General features: G+C 44.8%; 1 protein-coding gene across 1 annotated transcript in view; it reads right to left on the bottom strand.

The window, feature by feature from the left end:
• The window catches only part of SLC25A27 (solute carrier family 25 member 27), a 65,118-nt gene that overhangs the window by 36,561 nt on the left and 6,484 nt on the right, over window positions 1–22,073 (bottom strand). Inside the window, 7 exon segments of the mRNA XM_068143266.1 lie at window positions 15,140–15,198; window positions 15,615–15,644; window positions 16,558–16,660; window positions 17,377–17,380; window positions 17,993–18,081; window positions 19,228–19,312; window positions 20,143–20,255. Coding sequence (XP_067999367.1) covers window positions 15,140–15,198; window positions 15,615–15,644; window positions 16,558–16,660; window positions 17,377–17,380; window positions 17,993–18,081; window positions 19,228–19,312; window positions 20,143–20,255 — 483 coding nt within the window.

Genomic DNA, 22,073 nt, shown 5'->3' with positions numbered 1-22,073 from the left:
TCGGGAGCTAGCCTTTCTGCTGGTTGCATAAAAGGGCAAATAGTTCCACGTGATTGCCTTGGTGGTCTGTTTTGGTTTGATCTGTTTTGGAATGACCTCCTTGGAGGACATCTGCTCCTCACAGATGAAACCTGTATCCACCTGGAGGAAGAATTGGAATTATCTCTTTGTGCCAATTGGGATATGGTGTTTTTAAATTCATCCTCCAGCTCTTTCATGCAATTCTTTATTTCACCAGACAGAGTTTCAAAGGCTGAAACCAAAGAAACACGTGTCATGCTATCCTCCAATTGTCTCATTTGATCAGTGAATTGGCCAACCGTAGGAGGAGCTCCACCATAATTTCTTGACACAATTCTGCTTGCCAGAATGGTTGCATAATCAGAAGGAGCAATTTTGATGAGCTTTTTAGCAAGACCAGTTCCTACAGGAATGTCATCAGGATTCCGAGTTTCATGTTCACCATAGAGTATCTCTCTAACAGCAAATTCTCTCAAACACTTAATTCCCTCATCTATGGTAGTCCAGGGCTTAGGATTCCATGGAATATCATCTCGGGAAGGGTATCTCAGGGCAACCGCCATTAAAAGGTGTACCCACAGATTAACCTTACCAAGAACCTTGCCTAGATGTCTCTCTATTCCATTATCCTTTGAAAGAGTTCCAAGCTGAGCTGCTGACTTGTCTCCAACCATTAGAGCTGGAGCACCTGTATCATAACATCTACTAAGTCGAGCTAGAACTGGCTCCTTATCTGCTCTGATGTAATCCTTACGGACGTTTCTAATCTCTTCCCGAGGTGACGAACATCCCTGAAGGTCATCTTCTTCCTCCTTTGCCTTTTCTTCCTCAACTTGTTGTCCAAATGATCTTTCTGTCACTCTCTCAAGGATCTCTTTAAGCTGAGAAGCACCACCACTAGCTGCTGTCCTACCAAGAGCTTCATCTTGATCCTCTGATGATCTCAATAACTCAGTGTGGCCGGTTGACGTTGCCCCCTTAAGAAAGGGAATATGGTGGACAGAAGTTGGTAAACGGAAGGAATAATCTAAACTATTTCATTGGTGAAGTGGGAGGAAGCACCTTCGGAACTGGGAGTGAACTGGACATTTCCAGCACTTCTCTGTCAGTCTTGCTTCCGCCTCTTCTTCATGCTGCAGCTTTTTTTCTGTGCTGGGCTTTCTGCCAAGGCCTCGGCCTTGAAGATAAGATAGAAGGCCTGTATTGACTCCTTTCCAATTAACACAAAACTGCTTTTAACTTCTTTCTCTTTTCTTTCTCCCTCTTTTCCGAACTACTCTGGGGAAAGGGGGGGGGGGAGAGAGGGGAGAGCGGAGGTGGGGAACCCCTCGGCAAGGGGGGCTACTCTCATTTATGTGTTACTCTGTTGTATATCTTTGTATATATTGTAGATATTGTAAATTTGTAAATATTCCCCTGCATTCCCTACATTGCTTTGTAAATATAGCTCCACTGCTTTGCTAATTCAGCTTGTGAGTTTTTTTTACCTTTCCCTTCAATTTTTTTTTCCCTTTTACCTTACAAGGGGGAAGGGAGGAGGCTTCTCGGCCTTACCCTTCCAAACCCACCACATTTTTTTTATTGGCGCCCAACGTGGGGCAGATAATTAGTTTAATTTATTATTTGATTGATTTAGTGTTTTCCAGCTGAATTAGCAAACATGAAGGTATTGTGGTTTGTGGAGCGATTATTCTTTTCAATTTTTGGGGCTCTGGTTTACAGATATTGTTTGGGTTTGATTTTGGATTACCTGGGCAAATATTTGGTGCGGACAATTTATATGTGGGTTATATATAGAGTTAAATTATGGTATGGAAAATGTATTAATATCTTATGGCCAGTGAGATACAGAAATGTTACCTCCACCACTCTCCCAATTGAGATAAAGGGTTTTAAGATTCCGCCTGAGGAGACAGTAACTTTAGGTGATGCCTGGGATCCAAAAGTGATTTATTTGATGTGTATAAATCTGTTGCTTGTGATGGTAATTGCATATTTACTGTTCTCTTTACGGCGAGAGAAAAAGGTGTCCAGGGCGTGTTTTGTTATTAAAACTAGATCAAAAAGAAAACGCCATGGCTCTCGATCAGTCCCAGAGTCATCTAGTGATGAGGAGTGTGGAGAACCCGTGTCAGTTAAAAAGAAGGCTAAAAAGTTAATTGGTAAAGCAGCTCTAAATGACTTTGCTGATTCTAGCAAGCAGCCAAGGGCATCGGCTGGTATCAACATGGCACCTACTCCTTCTCCCACTCCTTCTCCTTCTTCTTCTTCTCCGTCGGCCAGTAATGGAGCAACGTCACTTCCACCCACTCCCTCAGTGGGACCGGAAGTCACTGCCCCAGCAGCTGATTTATCTCAGGACCTGTCAGCTTCCATTAAGGTGGCTGTAAATTCAAACACAGCTCCAGTTAAGGTGGCTCCTTTAAAGACTAGAGGTGGAAAGGCCAAAGATGGAGGAGAAGAGGAGGAGACTGATCCTGGTGAGGGGCCCTCTACTCTAAAAGATCCTGCTCAGGAGGAAGAGAAGGTTTGTTTTAAAGATCTAGCTAACCTAGTGAGATCAAAGCAGGATAGAGATGAAGTTAGGAAGGCAGCTGGCAAAGGTGGTTCTCAGCTTAAAGAGATTCTTAGGAGAATGACAGCAGGATTTTATGGGCAAAGAATTCAGGGAGATGAAGATCAAGATGATATTACAGACTGTTCTTCACCCCGGGAGGAATTGCGAAATGTCCGTAAAGATTTCACCAGGGCAGCTCTAGCTTGGCTTAGTAGGTGTTATGATACAGGTGCTTCAGCTCTAACAGTTGGAGACAAGTCAGCAGCTCAGTTAGGAACTCTCTCAAGGGACAATGGAATAGATAGACATCTAGGCGAAGCTCTCGGTAAGGTTAATTTGTGGATACGCCTTTTAATAGCGGTTGCCCTGAGATACCCTTCCCGAGATGATCTTCCCTGGAATCCTAAACCCTGGACTACCATAGATGAGGGAATTAAGCGCTTGAGAGAATTTCCTGTTAGAGAGCTACTCTATGGTGAACATGAAACTCTGAATCCTGATGACATTCCTGAGGGTATTGGTCTTGCTAAAAAGATCATCAAACTTGCTCCTTCTAATTATGCAAACAGTCTGGCAAGCAGAATTGTGTCAAGAAGTTATGGTGGAGCTTCTCCCACGGTTGGCCAATTCAGTGATCAAATGAGACAATTGGAGGATAGCATGACACGTGGTTCTTTGGTTTCGGCCATTAAAACTATGTCTGGTGATATTCAGAATTGCATAAGAGAGTTAAAAGATTCCATATACCAATTGGTACAGAAGGATAATTTCAACTCTTCCTCCAGGTGGGTACAAGTTTCATCTGTGAGGAATACACGTCCTCCAAGGAGGTCATTCCAAAACAGGACATTCCAAAACAGGTCATTCCAAAACAGACCACCAAGACAATCACGTAGAACTATTTGGATAACTCTGCGTGATCAGTTTGGTGAGAATATGAACCGCTGGGATGGCCAACCAACTGCTAATCTTTTCAGGAGACTGAGGGAATTGCAAAGTGGCAGAACCCGAGGTAGCAATACCAGAAGGGTAGCTGTTACTTCCACAGTTCCCCAGAACGACTCTTATGGCTCCAACAGTGGCTCCAGTTATAACATTCAAAGTAATAACCCTGCAATCTATGTGCAATGCACATGTGCGCATGTTCCCCATAACTAGGGGTGCCCTGCCTCCCGCCAGGGGGAGGAGAGGGATAACAGAGATAATAGAATCTATTGGGATGTGTATATCCAGTGGCCTGGCACTTCACAATTTCGGAAGTACAGGGCCTTGGTTGACAGAGGAGCTCAGTGCACCATAATACCATCAAATTATCAGGGATCAGAGTCTATAACTATTCTGGGAGTCACTGGTGGATCTCAAGAGTTAAGTAAGGTAGAGGTTAATATAAGTTTAACTGGTAAACAATGGAGGAAGCATACAGTTGTGACCGGACCTGACGCACCTTGTATCTTGGGAACTGATTTTCTGAGAGAAGGGCGTTTCAAGGACTCTAGAGGTTACAAATGGGCTTTTGGAGTAGCTTCAAAAGAAATTGATGGACAAAAATTGAAGCTATCTGCCAGACCTGAGCTTTCTGATGAATCTGCAGTTGTGGGACAACATAAGATACAGGACATTAAATTGCCGGTTGCTTCTCAGAGTGTGCATCACAGACAATACAGAACCAACCGTGACTCTTTGTTGCCCATTCAGAATCTGATTCGTCAGTTGGAGAGTCAGAAAGTCGTCAGCAAAACTCATTCACCTTTCAACAGTCCAGTGTGGCCTGTGCGGAAGCAGAATGGAGACTGGCGTCTGACAGTAGACTACCGAGCCCTAAATGAAGTAACACCACCTATGAGTGCAGCAGTACCAGACATGATGGAGCTACAGTATGAGCTGGAATCCAAAGAGGCCAAATGGTATGCTACCATAGACATTGCTAATGCATTTTTCTCTATTCCCATAGCAGAGGAATGCAGGCCTCAGTTTGCTTTCACCTGGAGAGGAATCCAGTACACTTTCAACAGGCTGCCAATGGGCTGGATCCACAGCTCAAGCATCTGTCATGCAGTGATCCACGATGCTCTGGAGAAAGGCGGTGCTCCAGAACACATCCAGTTCATCGATGATATCATCGTCTGGGGTAAAACTGCTGAGGAAGTCTTCGAGAAAGGTAACAAAATCATTGACATTCTTCTGAATGCAGGTTTTGCCATCAAGCGAGACAAGGTGAAAGGACCTACCACAGAGATTCAGTTTCTGGGAGTGCGGTGGCAAGATGGACGCCGACACATTCCAGTGGATGTGGTAAATAGAGTCTCTACCATGGCAAGTCCCACAAACAAGCAAGAGACCCTACGTTTCTTGGGAATAGTGGGATTTTGGAGACTACACATTCCTGGATACAGTCAGATTGTGAAACCTCTGTATGATGTGTCTCGAAAGAGAAACCATTTCCACTGGGGACCTGAACAACAAGCAGCCTTTGACCAGATAAAGCAAGAAGTAATTCAAGCAATGGGTCTGGGACCTGTCCGAGATGGTCCAGACATTAAGAACATTTTGTACACGGCTGCAAGTGACAATGGTCCAACCTGGTGCTTGTGGCAAAAAGCTCCAGGTGAGACACGTGGACGACCTCTTGGTTTCTGGAGTCAAGGTTACAGAGGTTCAGAGGCTAATTATACTCCAACAGAGAAAGAAATTCTAGCTGCCTATGAAGGAGTGAAAGCATCTTCTGAAGTGATTGGAACTGAATCACAACTTCTTCTAGCTCCCAGATTACCAGTTTTGAATTGGATGTTCAAAGGCAAAGGCTCCACACCACATCATGCCACAGACTCAACCTGGTCTAAATGGATGGCTCTGATAACACAGAGAGCTCGAATGGGAAATCTTGAAAGACCTGGTCTAGTGGAGGTGATCTCAAGTTGGCCTGAAGGCATCAACTGTGCCAAACCTCCAGAGGAGAAAGTGACTCGTGCTGAGGAAGCTCCTCCTTACAATGACCTTTCTGATGATGAAAAGAAATATGCTTTGTTCACAGACGGTTCCTGTCGTCTTGTTGGAAACAAGCGAAGGTGGAAGTCTGCAGTGTGGAGTCCAACACGCCGAGTTGCAGAGGCGAAAGATGGAGAAGGAGAATCCAGTCAGTTCGCAGAGGTAAAAGCTGTCCAGGTAGCTCTCGACGTGGCTGAACGTGAGAGATGGCCAAAGATTTATCTCTACACCGACTCATGGATGGTAGCCAATGCTCTATGGGGTTGGCTAAAGAACTGGAAGAAGAGTGGTTGGCAGAGAAAAGGAAAACCCATTTGGGCAGCCAACCTGTGGCAGGACATTGCTGATCGAATCGAGAGAATTCCAGTGAAAGTGAGACACATCGATGCTCACATTCCTAAGAGCAAAGCTACTGAGGAACAACAACACAACCATCAGGCAGATCTAGCTGCAAGAGTTTCTCAAGTAGACATGGACTCTAATCTTGATCTCGACTGGAAACACCGAGGTGAGATATTCTTAGCTCGGTGGGCTCATGATTCGTCAGGACATCAAGGCAGAGGTGCAACATACCAATGGGCTCGTGACAGATCCATAGACATTTCCATGGATGCTATCACACAAGTCATCCATGACTGTGACATTTGTGCTGCTATTAAGCAGGCAAAACGACTTAAGCCCTTGTGGTATGGTGACAGGTGGTCCAAGTACAAGTATGGTGAAGCTTGGCAGATTGACTACATCACTCTACCACGTTCTCGTTCTGGTAAGCAATACGTGCTTACTATGGTAGAGGCAAACACTGGATGGTTGGAAACTTATCCAGTTCCACATGCAACTGCACGCAACACCATTCTCGGTCTGGAGAGACAAATCCTGTGGAGACACGGGACTCCGGAGAGGATTGAGTCAGACAACGGAACTCATTTCAAGAACAACCTTGTAAAGAACTGGGCAAAAGAGCACGGTATTGAGTGAATATTCCATATTCCCTACTATGCACCAGCTTCAGGGAAGATTGAACGCTACAAGGGTTTGTTGAAGACCACTCTCAAAGCCATGGGAGGTGGATCTTTGAAAAACTGGGAAAAGCATTTAGCACAAGCAACCTGGCTGGTAAATAGTAGAGGTTCAGTGAACAGAGCTGGACCTGCACATTCAGATTTACTACGGAAAGTAGAAGGTGATAGAGTTCCTGTTGTTAGAGAAAAGAATCTGTTAGGTAAAACTGTTTGGGTATTTTCACCCTCAGGAGAGGCTAAACCTGTCCGAGGGGTGGTTTCAGCTGAAGGTCCGGGTCACACTTATTGGGTAATGCAAGAGAATGGTGAAATTCAGTGTATTCCACAAAGAAATTTAACTTTAGCTGAAAGAGGTTAATTTCAAACTGCTGTACAGCTACATCGCGTCCAAAGGAAGAACCAACGAAGAATCTACGGTGCACGAACCCTGTGATCCCTGAGAGCCCTGAGTCAACTAAGAGACCCTGAGAATCCCTGTTTCCCTTTTCTTCGCTTCGTTGGCGAAGAAATGAACTGTTTTCCTTTTTTCTCATTTTCTGATTTTCTTGGACTTTTGAATCATCTACATCTGAGCATAGCCGGAATGGACTATGAACTTTACTCACGAACTGTAAATATCGTTTTGGATTGGATGGACAGTATGAACAGCCAATGAAATTGTTTAGAAGGGGTGGACTGTGGCCGGTTGACGTTGCCCCCTTAAGAAAGGGAATATGGTGGACGGAAGTTGGTAAACGGAAGGAATAATCTAAACTATTTCATTGGTGAAGTGGGAGGAAGCACCTTCGGAACTGGGAGTGAACTGGACATTTCCAGCACTTCTCTGTCAGTCTTGCTTCCGCCTCTTCTTCATGCTGCAGCTTTTTTTCTGTGCTGGGCTTTCTGCCAAGGCCTCGGCCTTGAAGATAAGATAGAAGGCCTGTATTGACTCCTTTCCAATTAACACAAAACTGCTTTTAACTTCTTTCTCTTTACTTTCTCCCTCTTTTCCGAACTACTCTGGGGAAAGGGGGGGGGGAGAGAGGGGAGAGCGGAGGTGGGGAACCCCTCGGCAAGGGGGGCTACTCTCATTTCTGTGTTACTCTGTTGTATATCTTTGTATGTATTGTAGATATTGTAAATTTGTAAATATTCCCCTGCATTCCCTACATTGCTTTGTAAATATAGCTCCACTGCTTTGCTAATTCAGCTTGTGAGTTTTTTTTTCCTTTCCCTTCAATTTTTTTTCCCTTTTACCTTACAAGGGGGAAGGGAGGAGGCTTCTCGGCCTTACCCTTCCAAACCCACCACACTCAGCTATATCTTTAAGACAAATTTTCTCTTCCTCCCCTGCAGAAGTACCTTGCTGTCCTACCCCATCAGCTCCTGAATCAGCTTTGGCCTTTCCACTCCTTGTTGTTAAAACTGCTACTTGCTTAATTGGAGCTGTGTTTGAATTTACAGCTGCCTTAGTAGAAGCTGACAGGTTTTGAGACAGATCAGCTACTTTGGAGGGCACTTCCGGTCCTGCTGTGGAAGAAGGAGGAAATGTCTTTGCTTTGTTAATGGCTGCTGAAGACGGGGGAGCCACCATGTTGGGAGCTGCTGCCGCCCCTGGCTGCTTGCCAGAATCAGCAACAGCACCGTTCAAAGCAGCCTTTCTGATAGACTTTTTAGCTTTACCTTTAACTGATACAGATTCTCCACTCTCCTCATCACTAGAAGTCTCTGGAGCAGAGCCAGAGCTATGCTTCCTTCTCTTTGATCTACGCTTTATAATGAAACAGGCCTTAGATACCTTCTTCTCCTGGTACAAAGCTACTAACAAGCACACATTAATTATCACCGATAACAGGATTACATACATCGAAAAAATCAACTTTGGATCCCAGCCATCACTTAAAATTACTCTTTTACCTACTGGAATCTTAAACTCCTTTATCTCAATTGGCGGAGTGCTAGATGTTATATTTCCATATCTATTAAGCCGAAAGAATGCCATGCACTGGTCATAGAGAAGCTGAATCTTATATTTAAACCATAAATAAAATTTATGCATTAGCTATTTCCCTATTTGATCAAGAATCAAACCTAAAAAATACTTGTAGATCAGGACCCCAAACATTGAAAAAAACAGATGCTTTAAAATCCAAAACACCTTCATGTTTGCTACTCCGACTCAAGCAGACAATAAATCAAGATAGTTTATCCCCAAGCCCCAAGTTGGGCGGCCAATTTAAAATGTGGTGGTTGAGAGAAGGCCTAGATCTCCCTCCCCCACAAAGAAAGAAACCACAGCTAGCTCAGATGAAGAAGCAAAGGATATTCTATATTTACAAGCAATATGGAATGCAGGTTGTATATACACAATATATACAGTATTTACAATATATACAGAAATACACAGCAAAGAAAATAATACAGGACAAAATTCCCTCCTCCGGACAGAGGAGGGTTCCCCCTCTGTACCCCCTCTATCCCCCTACCTCCCTTTTTTCCAAAAAGGGCTAGAGAGAGAAAAGGTAATTAATAAGGATGAAATTTTGTTAGGCCTCAAAGCGCATGCAGGGATTAGTTCTTATCTGTTATCCAAGGTTGTTCCGGCTACTTGCTCATAAGCAGACAGGCTGGAAAGGCAGAACAGAGTGGAACTGAGAAAAAATTCCAACTGAACTAAAACTTAAAGTTGCATTCTACCAATCTACCAATGAAATTCGTTTAGACCTATCTTTGTTTTCAAAATATTCAGCCAGAGTTTTCCAGCAAATGTCCCTTTCTTAAAGGCACAGCCTCAAATGGTCACATACATCATTCTCCTTGCATAAAATCTATATTCTCCACCCATTTAGTTGAGATGCTCTTTTTTTCAAGTTTTATTATTTTGTTAGAGTAATTAATGTTTGGCAAAATGTTGCCTTGTGCCTAGAAAAGACCTTTTCCTGCTCCTCTGCAACACTCATTAAACATTCCCAAAATTCCAAGCCTTTGGGAAATCTCCATTGGCTGATGTTCCATGGAAATTTTGAGTAGTAAACTCACAAAGAGCCCATCAATACTGAATGTGCTCTGGTTCAGGGGACTGAGCAGCACTTTCCTGTAATTGCTCTTACCAGAAGTTGCTGGCCACTGTTGCACTGAGCTAAATTAGAGAAGGAGGTTTGTTCATAAACTGGTAATTTAAACAGTGTCAGGACCTTGAAGCCCACTGGCAGAGTCTAGACACAGTCACACTGTTAAATTCTTACAGACTTCTAAATTTAATCCTGAGAATTGTCCCTTGCCCAAACTAACATTCTGGTTCCCAGGCTCCCTTGGCTTTACTGTACAGACAGTATTTCACAGTATTTCACAGTATCACTTAGGTTGGAAAGGACCTCGAGGATCATCGAGTCCAACCTATCAACACAGACCCCGTGCCTAGACCATGGCACCAAGTGCCACGTCCAATCTCCCCTTGAACGCCTCCAGGGTCGATGACTGTGACCGTTTGAGGCTGTACCCTTAAGAAAGGGAATATGGTGGACGGAAGTTGGTAAACGGAAGGAATAATCCAAACTAATTTCATTGGAAGAGTGGGAGGAAGCATCTTCTGAACTGGGACAGCAGGAGGGTATACTGGGTTTTTCCAGCACTTTATTTTCAGTCTTGCTTCCGCCTCTTCTTTGGGTAGCAGCTCTTTCTCTGCTGGGCTTTCTGCCAAGACTTCGGCCTTGAAACCGATAAGATAGAAGGCCTGTATTGACTCCTTTCCAATTAACACGAACTGCTTCTAACTTTTTTCCCTCTCTTTTCTTTCTCTTTCTATCCCATTCTGTGGAAAGGGGGGGGAGAGAGGGGAGAGCGGAGGTGGGGAACCCCCTCTGCCGAGTGGGGTTACTCTCATTTCTGTGTTACTCTGTTGTATATCTTTATATATATTGTAGATATTGTAAATTTGTAAATATTCCCCTGCATACCCTTCATTGCTTTGTAAATATAAAGCTCCACTGCTTTGCTAATTCAGCTTGTGAGTTTTTTTTCCTTTCCCTTCAATTTTTTTTTCTTTCCCTTTTACCTTACAAGGGGGAAGGGAGGAGGCTTCTTGGCCTTACCCTTCCACCCCACCACAATGACTCAACCGCCTCCCTGGGCAACCAGTTCCAATGACGAATGACTTGCTCGCTGAAGAACTTCCTCCTCACCTCGAGCCTAAACCTCCCCTGGCGCAGCTTGAGACTGTGTCCTCTTGTTCTGGTGCTGGTTGCCTGGGAGAAGAGGCCAACCCCCTCCTGGCTACAACCACCCTTCAGGTAGTTGTAGAGGGCAATGAGGTCACCACTGAGCCTCCTCTTCTCCAGGCTAAACAATCCCAGCTCCCTCAGCCTCTCCTCATAGGGCTTGTATTCAAGGCCTCTCACCAGCCTTGTTGCCCTTCTCTGGACACGCTCAAGTGTTTCGATGTCCTTCTTAAACTGAGGGGCCCAGAACTGGACACAGTACTCAAGGTGCGGCCTAACCAAAGCAGAGTACAGGGGCACTATGACCTCCCTGCTCCTGCTGGCCACACTTATTACTAATGCAGGCCAGGATGCCATTGGCCCTCCTGGCCACCTGGGCACACTGCTGGCTCATATTCAGGTGGCTGTCGATCAGCACACCCAGGTCCCTCTCTGTTTGGGAGCTCTCCAGCCACTCCGACCCCAGCCTATAGCTCTGCATGGGATTGCCGTAGCCAAAGTGCAGCACTCGGCACTTGGACTTGTTGAATGCCATCCCATTGGACTCTGCCCATCTGTCCAGTCGGTCGAGGTCCCTCTGCAGAGCCTTTCTACCCTCTAACTGACTAACATCTGCCCCTAACTTTGTGTCATCTGCAAACTTGCTGATGACTGACTCTACCCCTTCATCCAGATCATCGATGAATATGTTGAAGAGGACAGGGCCCAGCACTGATCCCTGGGGGACACCACTGGTGACCGGCCTCCAGCTGGATGTGGCACCGTTCACTACCACTCTCTGGGCCCAGCCCTCCAGCCAGTTCCTAACCCAGCACAGAGTGTAATGGTCCAATCCACAGGCTGACAGCTTAGTCAGCAGTTTGCTGTGGGGGACGGTGTCAAAGGCCTTGCTGAAGTCCAGGTAGACCACATCCACAGGCCTCCCCACGTCCACCAGACGGGTCACCTGATCATAGAAAGAGATCAGGTTGGAGAGGCAGGATCTGCCCTTCCTAAATCCATGCTGGCTGGACCTGAGCCCTTGGCCATCCTTCAGGTGCGCAGTTATTGCTGCCAGGATAATCTGCTCCATCATTTTCCCTGGCACTGAGGTCAGGCTGACTGGCCTGTAGTTTCCAGGTTCCTCCATCCGACCCTTCTAGTGGATGGGGACCACATTGGCCAGTTTCCAGTCATCTGGGACCTCACCTGTGAGCCAGGACTGGAGGAAAATGATGGAGAGTGGCCTAGCCAGCACATCCGCCAGCTCTCTCAGCACCCTAGGATGGATCCCATCCGGTCCCATGGACTTGTGAATATCCAAGTGGCTCAGCAGGTCCCGAACTAATTCCTCATGGATTTCCGGGGCATTACACTGCTCCCCGACCCCATCGCCCAGCTCCGGAGGCCACTCGTCCTGAACTTTTGCCTGTAGGAAAGCAGAAAGTATCTATGGAAGGTTTCAGGACAAGAAAGAACAACAGGCCACTGATACTGGAAGGATGGCTTGATGATAAAGAAGAGCTGACCATGGTAAACAACCTGACGTGCCAGACAAGAGGACGCTTGTCTCCATGCTGGAGAAGACCAACCTGATATGAGATGAAGATAGCAATGGACAGCTGCATATCAAAGGAGAAAACCCAATTAGCAGCAGTGGTGCAAGAATGTCAGGGAATTGCTTACCCTGCCCGATTTTTCCTATATAAGCTGCTTGTTCTGTACCAATAAACGATTCCTGCCTCACCAACATGGGAGTCCGTGCATGCTTTCCGAAATACTGGCGCCCGTATTGGGAATTTCAGTGAGGTCTTTGTCCAGACTCACCCTCGGATTGCACCCCCAGTGAGCCGAACGGGAGAAGTGAGCAAACGACGCGTCCATCCCCTACACTTGCAGGTCAGGTACGGGGACTGCGGCCGGGGAAGAATATGGGCCAGGGAGCCACAAAATCACAGCAATTGCACCATGATGTGCTTATGCGAATTATCAAAGAGCAAGGGTACAGACTGAGCTCTCAAAAACTTACCCTTCTTTTGCTGTGGATAAATCGCAATTGTCCCTGGTATCCTGAATCAGGGACATACGAATTAACAGAGTGGAACAGGGTTGGAGAAACTCTCTCAGAAGCACAAAAATCCGGGGATGATTTTTCACCGGACATTTTAATAACGTGGCGCATACTGTGGCTAGCGCTGACCACGCTAATGAGTAAATCCAACAGCACTTCACCCTCGGGGACTCTAAACACTCCCATTACCCGTGCGGGCCCTCAGAAGCAGGATGAGCTTCCTACAAACAACACAACACAGACAGAAACAAGAGGAGTGGCCGCAGGGCACACGGGGGAGGAAAGAATAGGCACTGATGACCCGCTAATGGGAACACGGTCACAAAAGCTCCTAGTTCAACAGCGAAAGAGGCCGTTTGACGTGCCCCTTAAGAAGTCTAAGACACTGCCTGATGCAAATACAAAATACGGGGACAGCGGCTCTGAGTCAGACCCAGAGCCACATGATCCTTTTGATCAGGGCTCCACCGCTACAGAAAAGGAGCCAGGTTTATATCCACAGGTACGTCTGCTTAAGGCAGCCGTCGCAGCTACAGAAGAAACAAATCCTCAAGCGGAGCAGAAGAAACAAAGAAAACCAGATGCAAAGTTAAAACCACCAACTCAAGTAACTGATGAAAAACTAATTTCTTTTGATTCTGACAGCTCTGTTACTCAAGAATCGCTCGACAAATCAAACCAGCCACTTTTCCAACCCACAGCACCAAGTTTATCTTCCTCTCTTCCCTTAAATACCACTACTGAAGTTCTTAACTCTGTTCCCTATCCCTTTCCTTTTCCAGCAGGTTTTTACTCTCAGCCTCATTCGGTTCCTATACCCCAGCAGGCGGGGGCTTTGTCTACCCCCCCACCACCTTATGGAGGTGTTTGTGTACCTCCTGCCGCTATTATGAGTAATATGGGGGTGAGGGATAACGGGATGCTTTATCAAGGAGGCAATGTGCAGGATGGTGTTAAAATGTCTAATGGATTGTTGATTTATGAACATGTTCCAAGTGTAGCTACACGATTGCAGATTTCAATTTCTGATGTTTTGATGGTTAAAGATGATAAGGGTTTTATAAATACAGAAATGTTACAGATGCGTGTGCTGCCAGTAGTGGTGGAAAACAGACCAGGAGGTGGGACTGTTCCCGTGTATCACTCTCTATCATATGATATCTTAACAGAACTAAAACATCATTTTGAATCCCCCCTTTGTCTCCTGATGGGTCAGAAGAAAGGTATTCAAACAGAAGCGATAGATGGACTAGCCACGAGGCAATTAGAAGTGGTTGTGAGTTGCTGGCATGAGCCCAAGGAGAGGGCTGAACCCACTGCTCTCCTCTTGGTAGGACCATTAGGTGAGGGGAGTGGTGTGCCTCCCAGAGCAGCTAAGGGCTTCTCCCCTAAGTGGTGAGCAGGGGGTGAAGCATGATCCAGTAGCTCACCAAAAAATTGTAAAAGGATAAAGATGAAATCACACACAAAAAAAAAAAAAAAAAAAAAAAAAAAAAGGTGTGTGTGTGTGAAACCTGGCAGTAGCAGTTTTGTATGTTTTGAGGTTGTGTTTCTCATTTAAACTCTAATGTTGAAGATTCCTTGATGCATTGTCAGAAGGACTTGCCTTGTCACAAAATAAAAGACCTCTCATGTAAAGGCATTTTAGTAGAACATGTACTACGTAGTTCCTTTGCTACTGTGTGTACTACCCACCCATATGTATTAGGAATAGGCATTGATTTTATAGTCTATAACAAATCAAGCATATATCATCTTAGTTGTAGCAATATTACTTTTAAGACTTGTATTATTGATAAAGACATTGATCAGCGGAGCATGATTATTCCCTTCTGAAGAAGGGCAGAGGTATGGATTCCAGTGAATATGACAAGAGGATGGGAGAGTGAGAATGGATTGGACCATGTCATCAGGCTATTAGACCAGGGACTAAAAGATTCTAGAAAAAGGGCAAAAAGATTTGTGGGATGGTTAATTTTTGCTATAATATCAGCTGTGATAATATTAGCATCTGCTGCTGCTTCAGTTACAGCTTTGACAAAGGGTATACAAACTGCAGACACAGTGAGAACTTTATTAACCAATGTGACAAATGATTTGCAGATGCAGGAAGCTATAGATGAGGAAATAATGGCAAGGCTATATGCACTTGAGGCCAGCGTTGTTTGGTTAGGAGACCAACAATCTGCCTTGCAGACCCATATGATGCTGCAGTGTGATTGGGAATATCATAAGAAGGACATGTGTGTAACATCCTTGTCTTGGAATGACTCTCAGCATGATTGGAACTCAGTAAGATCACACTTACAAGGGGCCTTCGATAGCTCCTTGAAATATAATGTCCAAACATTGAAGCATCAGCTGGAACTGCAATTAGCAAATATACAACAGGTGCGGATTGATTCAACATGGCAAGCACTGAACAAAGATCTTAGCTGGTTGAATCCAAAAAATTGGTTCTCAGGTCTGAATCTACGAGTGTGGGTTATAGGTGGAATCCTGGTAGTGATTGGTATTGTAATTGTAGTGTTAATGGTATTTGTAATCATAGCTTTTAGGAATAAAGGATGGTCAGAACACAAGTGATGGTTGCTGTTTTAAACAATATAAAAATGGGGAGTTGTAGGAAAGCAGAAAGTATCTATGGAAGGTTTCAGGACAAGAAAGAACAACAGGCCACTGATACTGGAAGGATGGCTTGATGATAAAGAAGAGCTGACCATGGTAAACAACCTGACGTGCCAGACAAGAGGACGCTTGTCTCCATGCTGGAGAAGACCAACCTGATATGGGATGAAGATAACAATGGACAGCTGCATATCAAAGGAGAAAACCCAATTAGCAGCAGTGGTGCAAGAATGTCAGGGAATTGCTTACCCTGCTCGATTTTTCCTATATAAGCTGCTTGTTCTGTACCAATAAACGATTCCTGCCTCACCAACATGGGAGTCCGTGCATGCTTTCCGAAACCTGCCTTGCTGTTAAAAATTGAGGCAAAGAAGGTGTTCAGGACCTCAGCCTTCTCCTCATCTTCAGTCACCGTGTTCCCCTCCAGGTCCACCAGGGAGTGCAGGTTCCTCCTGCCCTTCTTCTTATTGTTAATATATTTATAAAAATGCTTTTTATTGTCTTTGACTGAGGTGGCCAGCTTCAGTTCCAGCTGGGCCTTAGCCTCCCTAATTTTATTCCTACATAATCTAACAGCTTCCTTGAACATACCTCGAGAAGCCCTCCCCTCCTTCCAAAGGTGATACAGCCTCTTCTTCCCCAAGACATTGCTTTAATGCCCCAGAAGTATGCAGGAGAAAGCACCATCCTGAATACAAGAGGAGGAAAACAGAGACCTGGGCATAATGCAGTAATAAAGTAATTTTGGGATCAGGAGAGAAGGAGGAATGAAATTACAAAGGATGCAAACCCACAACAAGTCCACAGTGAGGAGTAAGAAGGGAATAATGGAGAGTTTGGGGAAGGGAAAAAGCAGGGAGCCTAAAATTATTTAAAAAGCAAGGAAAATCACTAGTAATTAATCAGAACAGCATTTTCCAAATTGAAGGGGTGCAGTATGCAATGTGGAGGAGGTTGTGTCATCCACTGCATTCAACTATGCTAACTGCAGTTAATCAAGAGACCCAAAAAGTTTTGGGAAAGTGCTGACACAGAAAGAACTCTTTACATTTTAATGCCACATTGTTCAGCTATCTTATAGAGTTAAAAGGCACTTACCATTCGCATCCAGGTTGGTATAAAGCCTTTGTACAGAGACATAAACCCTTCACCCTGTACACTTTGAATCAAGCAATCCATGGAAGATTTATACAGCAGACCTCTAGCAATGTGCAAGGAGAACAAATAGTGTTAGGATTACAAATATGCAATTAAAAAACCTGCTATAACCCCTGGCTCTGAAAATTAATCTGTATCTGTTAAATCTGTACAAGCAAGAGCTCTTCAGTAAGCTCACTGGAGTATCATCAGAAATTAAACCTCCCCAGACAACTAAAACAATAAAATGATCATCAGAAAGAGGAAGGGCAAATTAGAGACTTAGCACTTCACTCCAATTGAAATTAATGAGACTTAGGTGTTCTTCCACTGAAAAATTGGTCTCCAAAGTGTCCCTACCTTCCCTGCTTATCTCTGTGAGAGTCTAATAAGTTTGTCTCTCTCTATGTGAGTCAACAAAGATAAAGTGATAGCAGAGCCACTGGAAAGAAGGTGGAAAGAATCCTGTCCACCAATCCTGGATGCAAATCAGCTTGTGATTGCATCGTGATAACACGGGACTACAACAATGGACCCAAGGACCCAGCCATCACGCTTTCTGGGCAGGGTGGTTTCTGCCCATCAAGTACCTTGGGCAGGGTGATACGATGGTTCCCACCACCTGTGTAAAGGAATGTGGGAGGACTTGTCTGGATGGAGATGGGGTAGACGGAGATTACCCCCTCGCCTCCATCCAAAAATCTTGCCCACATACACAGCAATACACAGAAAGATACCTGGATTATTTCCTTGCCTCTGGAATACCTGACATACCAACACCTGCCTGAGGACTAAAAAACTGTATAAAAGACTCGAGCAACTACTGGTTTGGAGAGAGAAACAGAGGAGAGAAACAGAGGAGAAAAACGGGGAGAAAAACGGAGATGAAGGAAAACACAGGAGACGGGCCAGGCCGCTGAGAAGAGAAAGCCGGGACAATGCTGCTCCAGAGAAAAGAAGCTGCCCGGAGGACCACAGCTCCAGCCAAATCCTCAGCACCCTTTCTCTACAGACCCAGGCTGCCCAGAGGAGCCTCAGCACTGTTCCTGTATCAACCCAACATCTCCCCAGAGTACCACAGCTGTTCTCCAGCAAAAGCCTCACCACGGTTTCTCTACAAACCCAACATCTCCTGCAGCACCTTTCCTCCACAGACTTTAACTGTCTTGGGGGGGATGAGGGGTGTGGTAATATAATTCCTTTCCTCTTCTCTTCCTCTTCTATCTCTCGTCTCTCTCTCCCTCTTTATTTTCTCCCTCTTCCTTTCTTATGTCCACTTTATGTAATAAATAGTCTAGCTGTTGATACTTTGGCCTCGTTTGTGCCTTTAATTTCACAACACGGGAATATTTAAAAGAACTGTGTCTCCGGACCGAGACATCTAATGTCTCCGGACCGTGACAATCTCTCAGCTGGTTCATTACCCAGGTTTTGACCACATCATCTTGAGTTCCCAGAACAGCAGCTACCAGGCCAGAACAGCAACTGCCAACAGTGACAGATACTTAAAGAACAAACTAGGATTTATCATGATAATTGAAGCATCATGATTGCAATTCTATTAATATATATTAAAACAGGTATGAAATTGTTTTGGTTGGAATAGACCTTTAAAACCATTAAGTCCCACTGTTAAACTAGTACTGACAGTCAACCACTAAACCATGTCCCTCAGTTCCACATTTACGTGTTTAAAATACCGTCAGGGATGGTGACTCCACCACCTCTCTGGACAGCCTGTTTCAGTGGTTGATGACCCTTGCAGGGAAGAAATTTTTCCTAATATCCACCCTAAACTTCCCCTTGTGCAACTTGAGGCCATTTCCTTTTGTTCTATTGCTTTGCTGCAACCTCCTTTCAGGTAGTTGTAGAGAGAAAAGATGATCTTCCACCTGTCTCTCCTTTTTCCCAGGCTAACCAACCCTGGTTCCTTCAGCCAGTACTCATAAGATCTGTTCTCCAGACCTTTCACCATCCTCAATGCCCTTCTTGTAGTGAGTGGCCAAAAACTGAACACAGTATTTGAGGTGTAGCCCTACCAGTGCCAAGTACAGGAGGACAATTGCACTTCCCTAGTTCTGCTGGCCACACTGTTTCTGATACAAACCAGGATGCTGTATCACAAAATCATGTAATACCTCATAGCTTAACACAAATTTGATTTGGGAGGAGGTTTGCTGGTATTGGTTCCCTCACTCTGTGTCCGGTTATGAGGCAGGACCCACCTGCAATTTACTACATTGTTTATATAAAGAAGATTTCTTCATAATTTAAGGGAGGAAAAGAAGTTGTTCTGTAGAGTTTATATTGCTTATTCTTACATTTTTGAAAACATTAAAAATAGGTTAGATAAAATAGTGTCAGTTCTGGCGAAGTAAAAGCCCCTGTGCTCTCACAGACTATGTGAGGTTTTTAAATGCATTAGCAAGGCACTTCTATGGAGGGCAGTTTTGTAGCAATGGCTGCCTCCTTTGTCTTGTGTCTTTTGTACAAAGATGTTCTCAAGTAGTTACAAAGGTAGATTTGATTAACAGTATCATGACCAAAGACTAGAGTCTAGCACAGAGAGGCAGATCATAGAGGAAGGCTAGAAATACTCCACAGTGGAAGAGGTAATTTGGAATATGGCACCTGGCAACACTGTGAGTCAGGCTGTTGTCCACAAGTGGTGTGTTCAGAAGTAAAAAGTGTTTCACTGAGTCATAAGTGGTGAGATCTAGAAAGAGGATAATGAGAAAACCCAGTATTGTCAGGAGGCAGTGGAATCTGTGCTCTTCATTACTGATGCAGGGTGGAGGCTTGGCAAGACCTAAGCTTCCAGTGCAGTTCCTCCCATTGGTACAGTTAGCACTCACCCCCCAGTTTCTAGTGATGGTTGTGGCACCTAGGTCCTGTAGTTAGACAAGTGAGTATGTGGTCTTTTCACTACTTTCTTCTCTGATTTACTCTACAAATGATAAAATGGATCCCAAATGGAAAATTCTGCAAAATAACTCATTAACCTGTCCTGGTTTCACCAGAAGCCAGCCATGGGCTGCGGGCTGTTACCAGGTTTGAGTCAGCTGGGGCAGGTGACCCAAGCTGGCTCACAGGTGTGTTCCAGACCATAAACCTCACAGCGAGTATAAAGGGGGAAGGTTGCTGAAGACAGGCGATGCTCCTGCTTGAGCTTATTCTGATCCTGCTCCTCCACTTTCTGAGGATCTAGATCATGGTGGAACCTGGCTGCCTGTGCTGGCTTTGCCCTGCTCACCTTGCTTGGGCGGTAGGGAGCTGAGTTGTGGCTGACAAGGTCCCTGCTCTGCTGCCTGTGGAATGCTCTCGGCTCCCAGTTTACCATCCCACAGGCTCAGGCACAAACTGTTATTTTTGAAGCAACTTGATTTCCACAGGAACAAAACACTCAAGGCAGAGGTCACCTGCAGTGTATTTCAAACAGGTCCCCAGTGTAGATAACAAAGAGACAAAAACAGAAGAGTAGCTGACCTCTCCTTTCTGAATCTTAGATGTGGCCCTACATGCTGCAGACCAGATTATGAAATTTACCTCCCATGTTCACCAAAGCAGCTCTCTGGATGTTTGGAACCCATCCAGCCTAAAGGCCCCGTATTCCTCGTTCAGACAGGATCTCCATAAATGCGTGGTACACTCCTCGAAACCTGAAATCAATGTGCAAGTATCAAGTAGAGAGCCAAGGTATGGAAAAATCTTTGCATATTCCAGTGTTTTGTTGTACCAGGTCCTCATATAGGAAAGGCAATTTATACCTACAAGGATCTGGCTCTCCAGGCCCATTTTTTGACCCATCTTTGATTTTTTTACAGAACCATAGAATCATTTTGGTTGGAAAAGACCTTTAGATCATTGAGTCCAACTGTCAACTCAGCATTGCCATGTCACCAGTAAACCATGTTCCTCAGCACCATATGTACAAGTCTTTTAAATACCTCCAGAAATGATGACTTAACCAATTTCCTGGGCAGCCTGTTCCAGTGCTTGACAAGCCCTGGTAAGCAGCAGTCTGGTTGCTAATGACAGATGACTCTTTAACCCCACAGCTGGGTTTCAGTGCTAAATATATGAGACACCAAATGATTCCTGTGGTTTTGGATGCAAAGAGCAGCATGTCCTGGTACCTGCAGGAAGGTCTTGAGCCCTGCCATCTTCAGGCAACCCTCACAAGCCATTTCCCCCATCCATTCTTCCAGCTTCCGTTCTCCAGAAAACATCCTTCCTTCCTCCCAGCAGAATACTGGCATGAACACGCTGCACACGCAGAGTGGGGGAGTGTTTGTGGCCTCTGGGACCAATACATCAGAATAAGAAGGCAAATATAAATGGACTGTCAAGGGTCGAGGGGAAGACCTCAAGCATTATTTCCCCCCCGCTGTAAGTGAAGGGAAAAAAAAACCACATCTAAGCACAGCTGGATGTGCAAGAGAATGTGCTATATTTACAAAGCAATTTAGGATATGCAGGGGAATATATACACAATTACAATATATATACAGAAATATACAACAAAGTAACACCGGAATGAGATTCCCCTCCCCCGCCAGGAGGAAGGGTTTTCCCCACTGTACCCCCCTTCTCTCCCCCTTTTCCCCAGAGAGGGTTAAAAAGAGAGAAAAAGAATAATTGTGAATTAAAAGCAGTTATAATTAGAGCAAATGTGTTAGTAAGTTTAGTACAGGCCTTGCGGTTATCGGTTCCAAGGTCAGTCTGGCCGAAAGCCCAGAAGCTGCAAGATGTGAAAGGAGGGGGAAGAAGTGCAAGACTTCCCCAAGTCTCTCTGGGAATCAAAACTTAAGGCAATACTCTGCCACTCCACCAATGAAATTAGTTTAGACCTGTCTTTTGTTTATAAAACATTCAGTCACAATGTCCCTCTTCTTAAAGGCACAGCCTCAAACGATCACAGTCCACACCTTCTAAAAAATTTCATTGGCTGTTCATACTGTCCATCCAATCCACGACAATATTTACAGATCGTACTCCATTCTGCCTATACTCAGATAGAGATGATTCAAAAGTCCAAGAAAATAAGAAAATGAGAAAAATGGAAAAGATTTTATTTCTTCGCCGACAAAGCAAAGAAAAGGGAAACAGGGATTCTCAGGGTCTCTTAGTTGACTCAGGGCTCTCAGGCTTTGTGCACAGTAGATTCCTCGTTGATTCTTTCTTTGGATGCGGTGTACCTGTACAACAGATTAAATTAAACTCTTTCAGCTAAAGTTAAAATTCTTTGTGGAATACACTGAATTTCACCATTCTCTTGCATTACCCAATAAGTGTGACCCGGACCTTCAGCTGAAACAAGCCCTCAGACAGGTTTAGCCTCTCCTGAGGGCGAAAATACCCAAACAATTTTACCTAACAGATTCTTTTATCTAACAACAGGAACTCTATCACCTTCTACTTTCTGTAGCAGGTCTGAATGTGCAGGTCCAGCTCGGTTCACTGAACCTCTACTATTT

This window comes from Melanerpes formicivorus, unplaced genomic scaffold (genome assembly GCF_026170545.1).
Source record: "Melanerpes formicivorus ecotype bairdi unplaced genomic scaffold, bMelFor1.0.p_v2 SCAF_9, whole genome shotgun sequence".
Lineage (NCBI taxonomy): Eukaryota > Metazoa > Chordata > Aves > Piciformes > Picidae > Melanerpes > Melanerpes formicivorus.
Note: the sequence above shows the minus strand (reverse complement) of the source record. Positions and strands in the feature narration are given on the sequence as shown.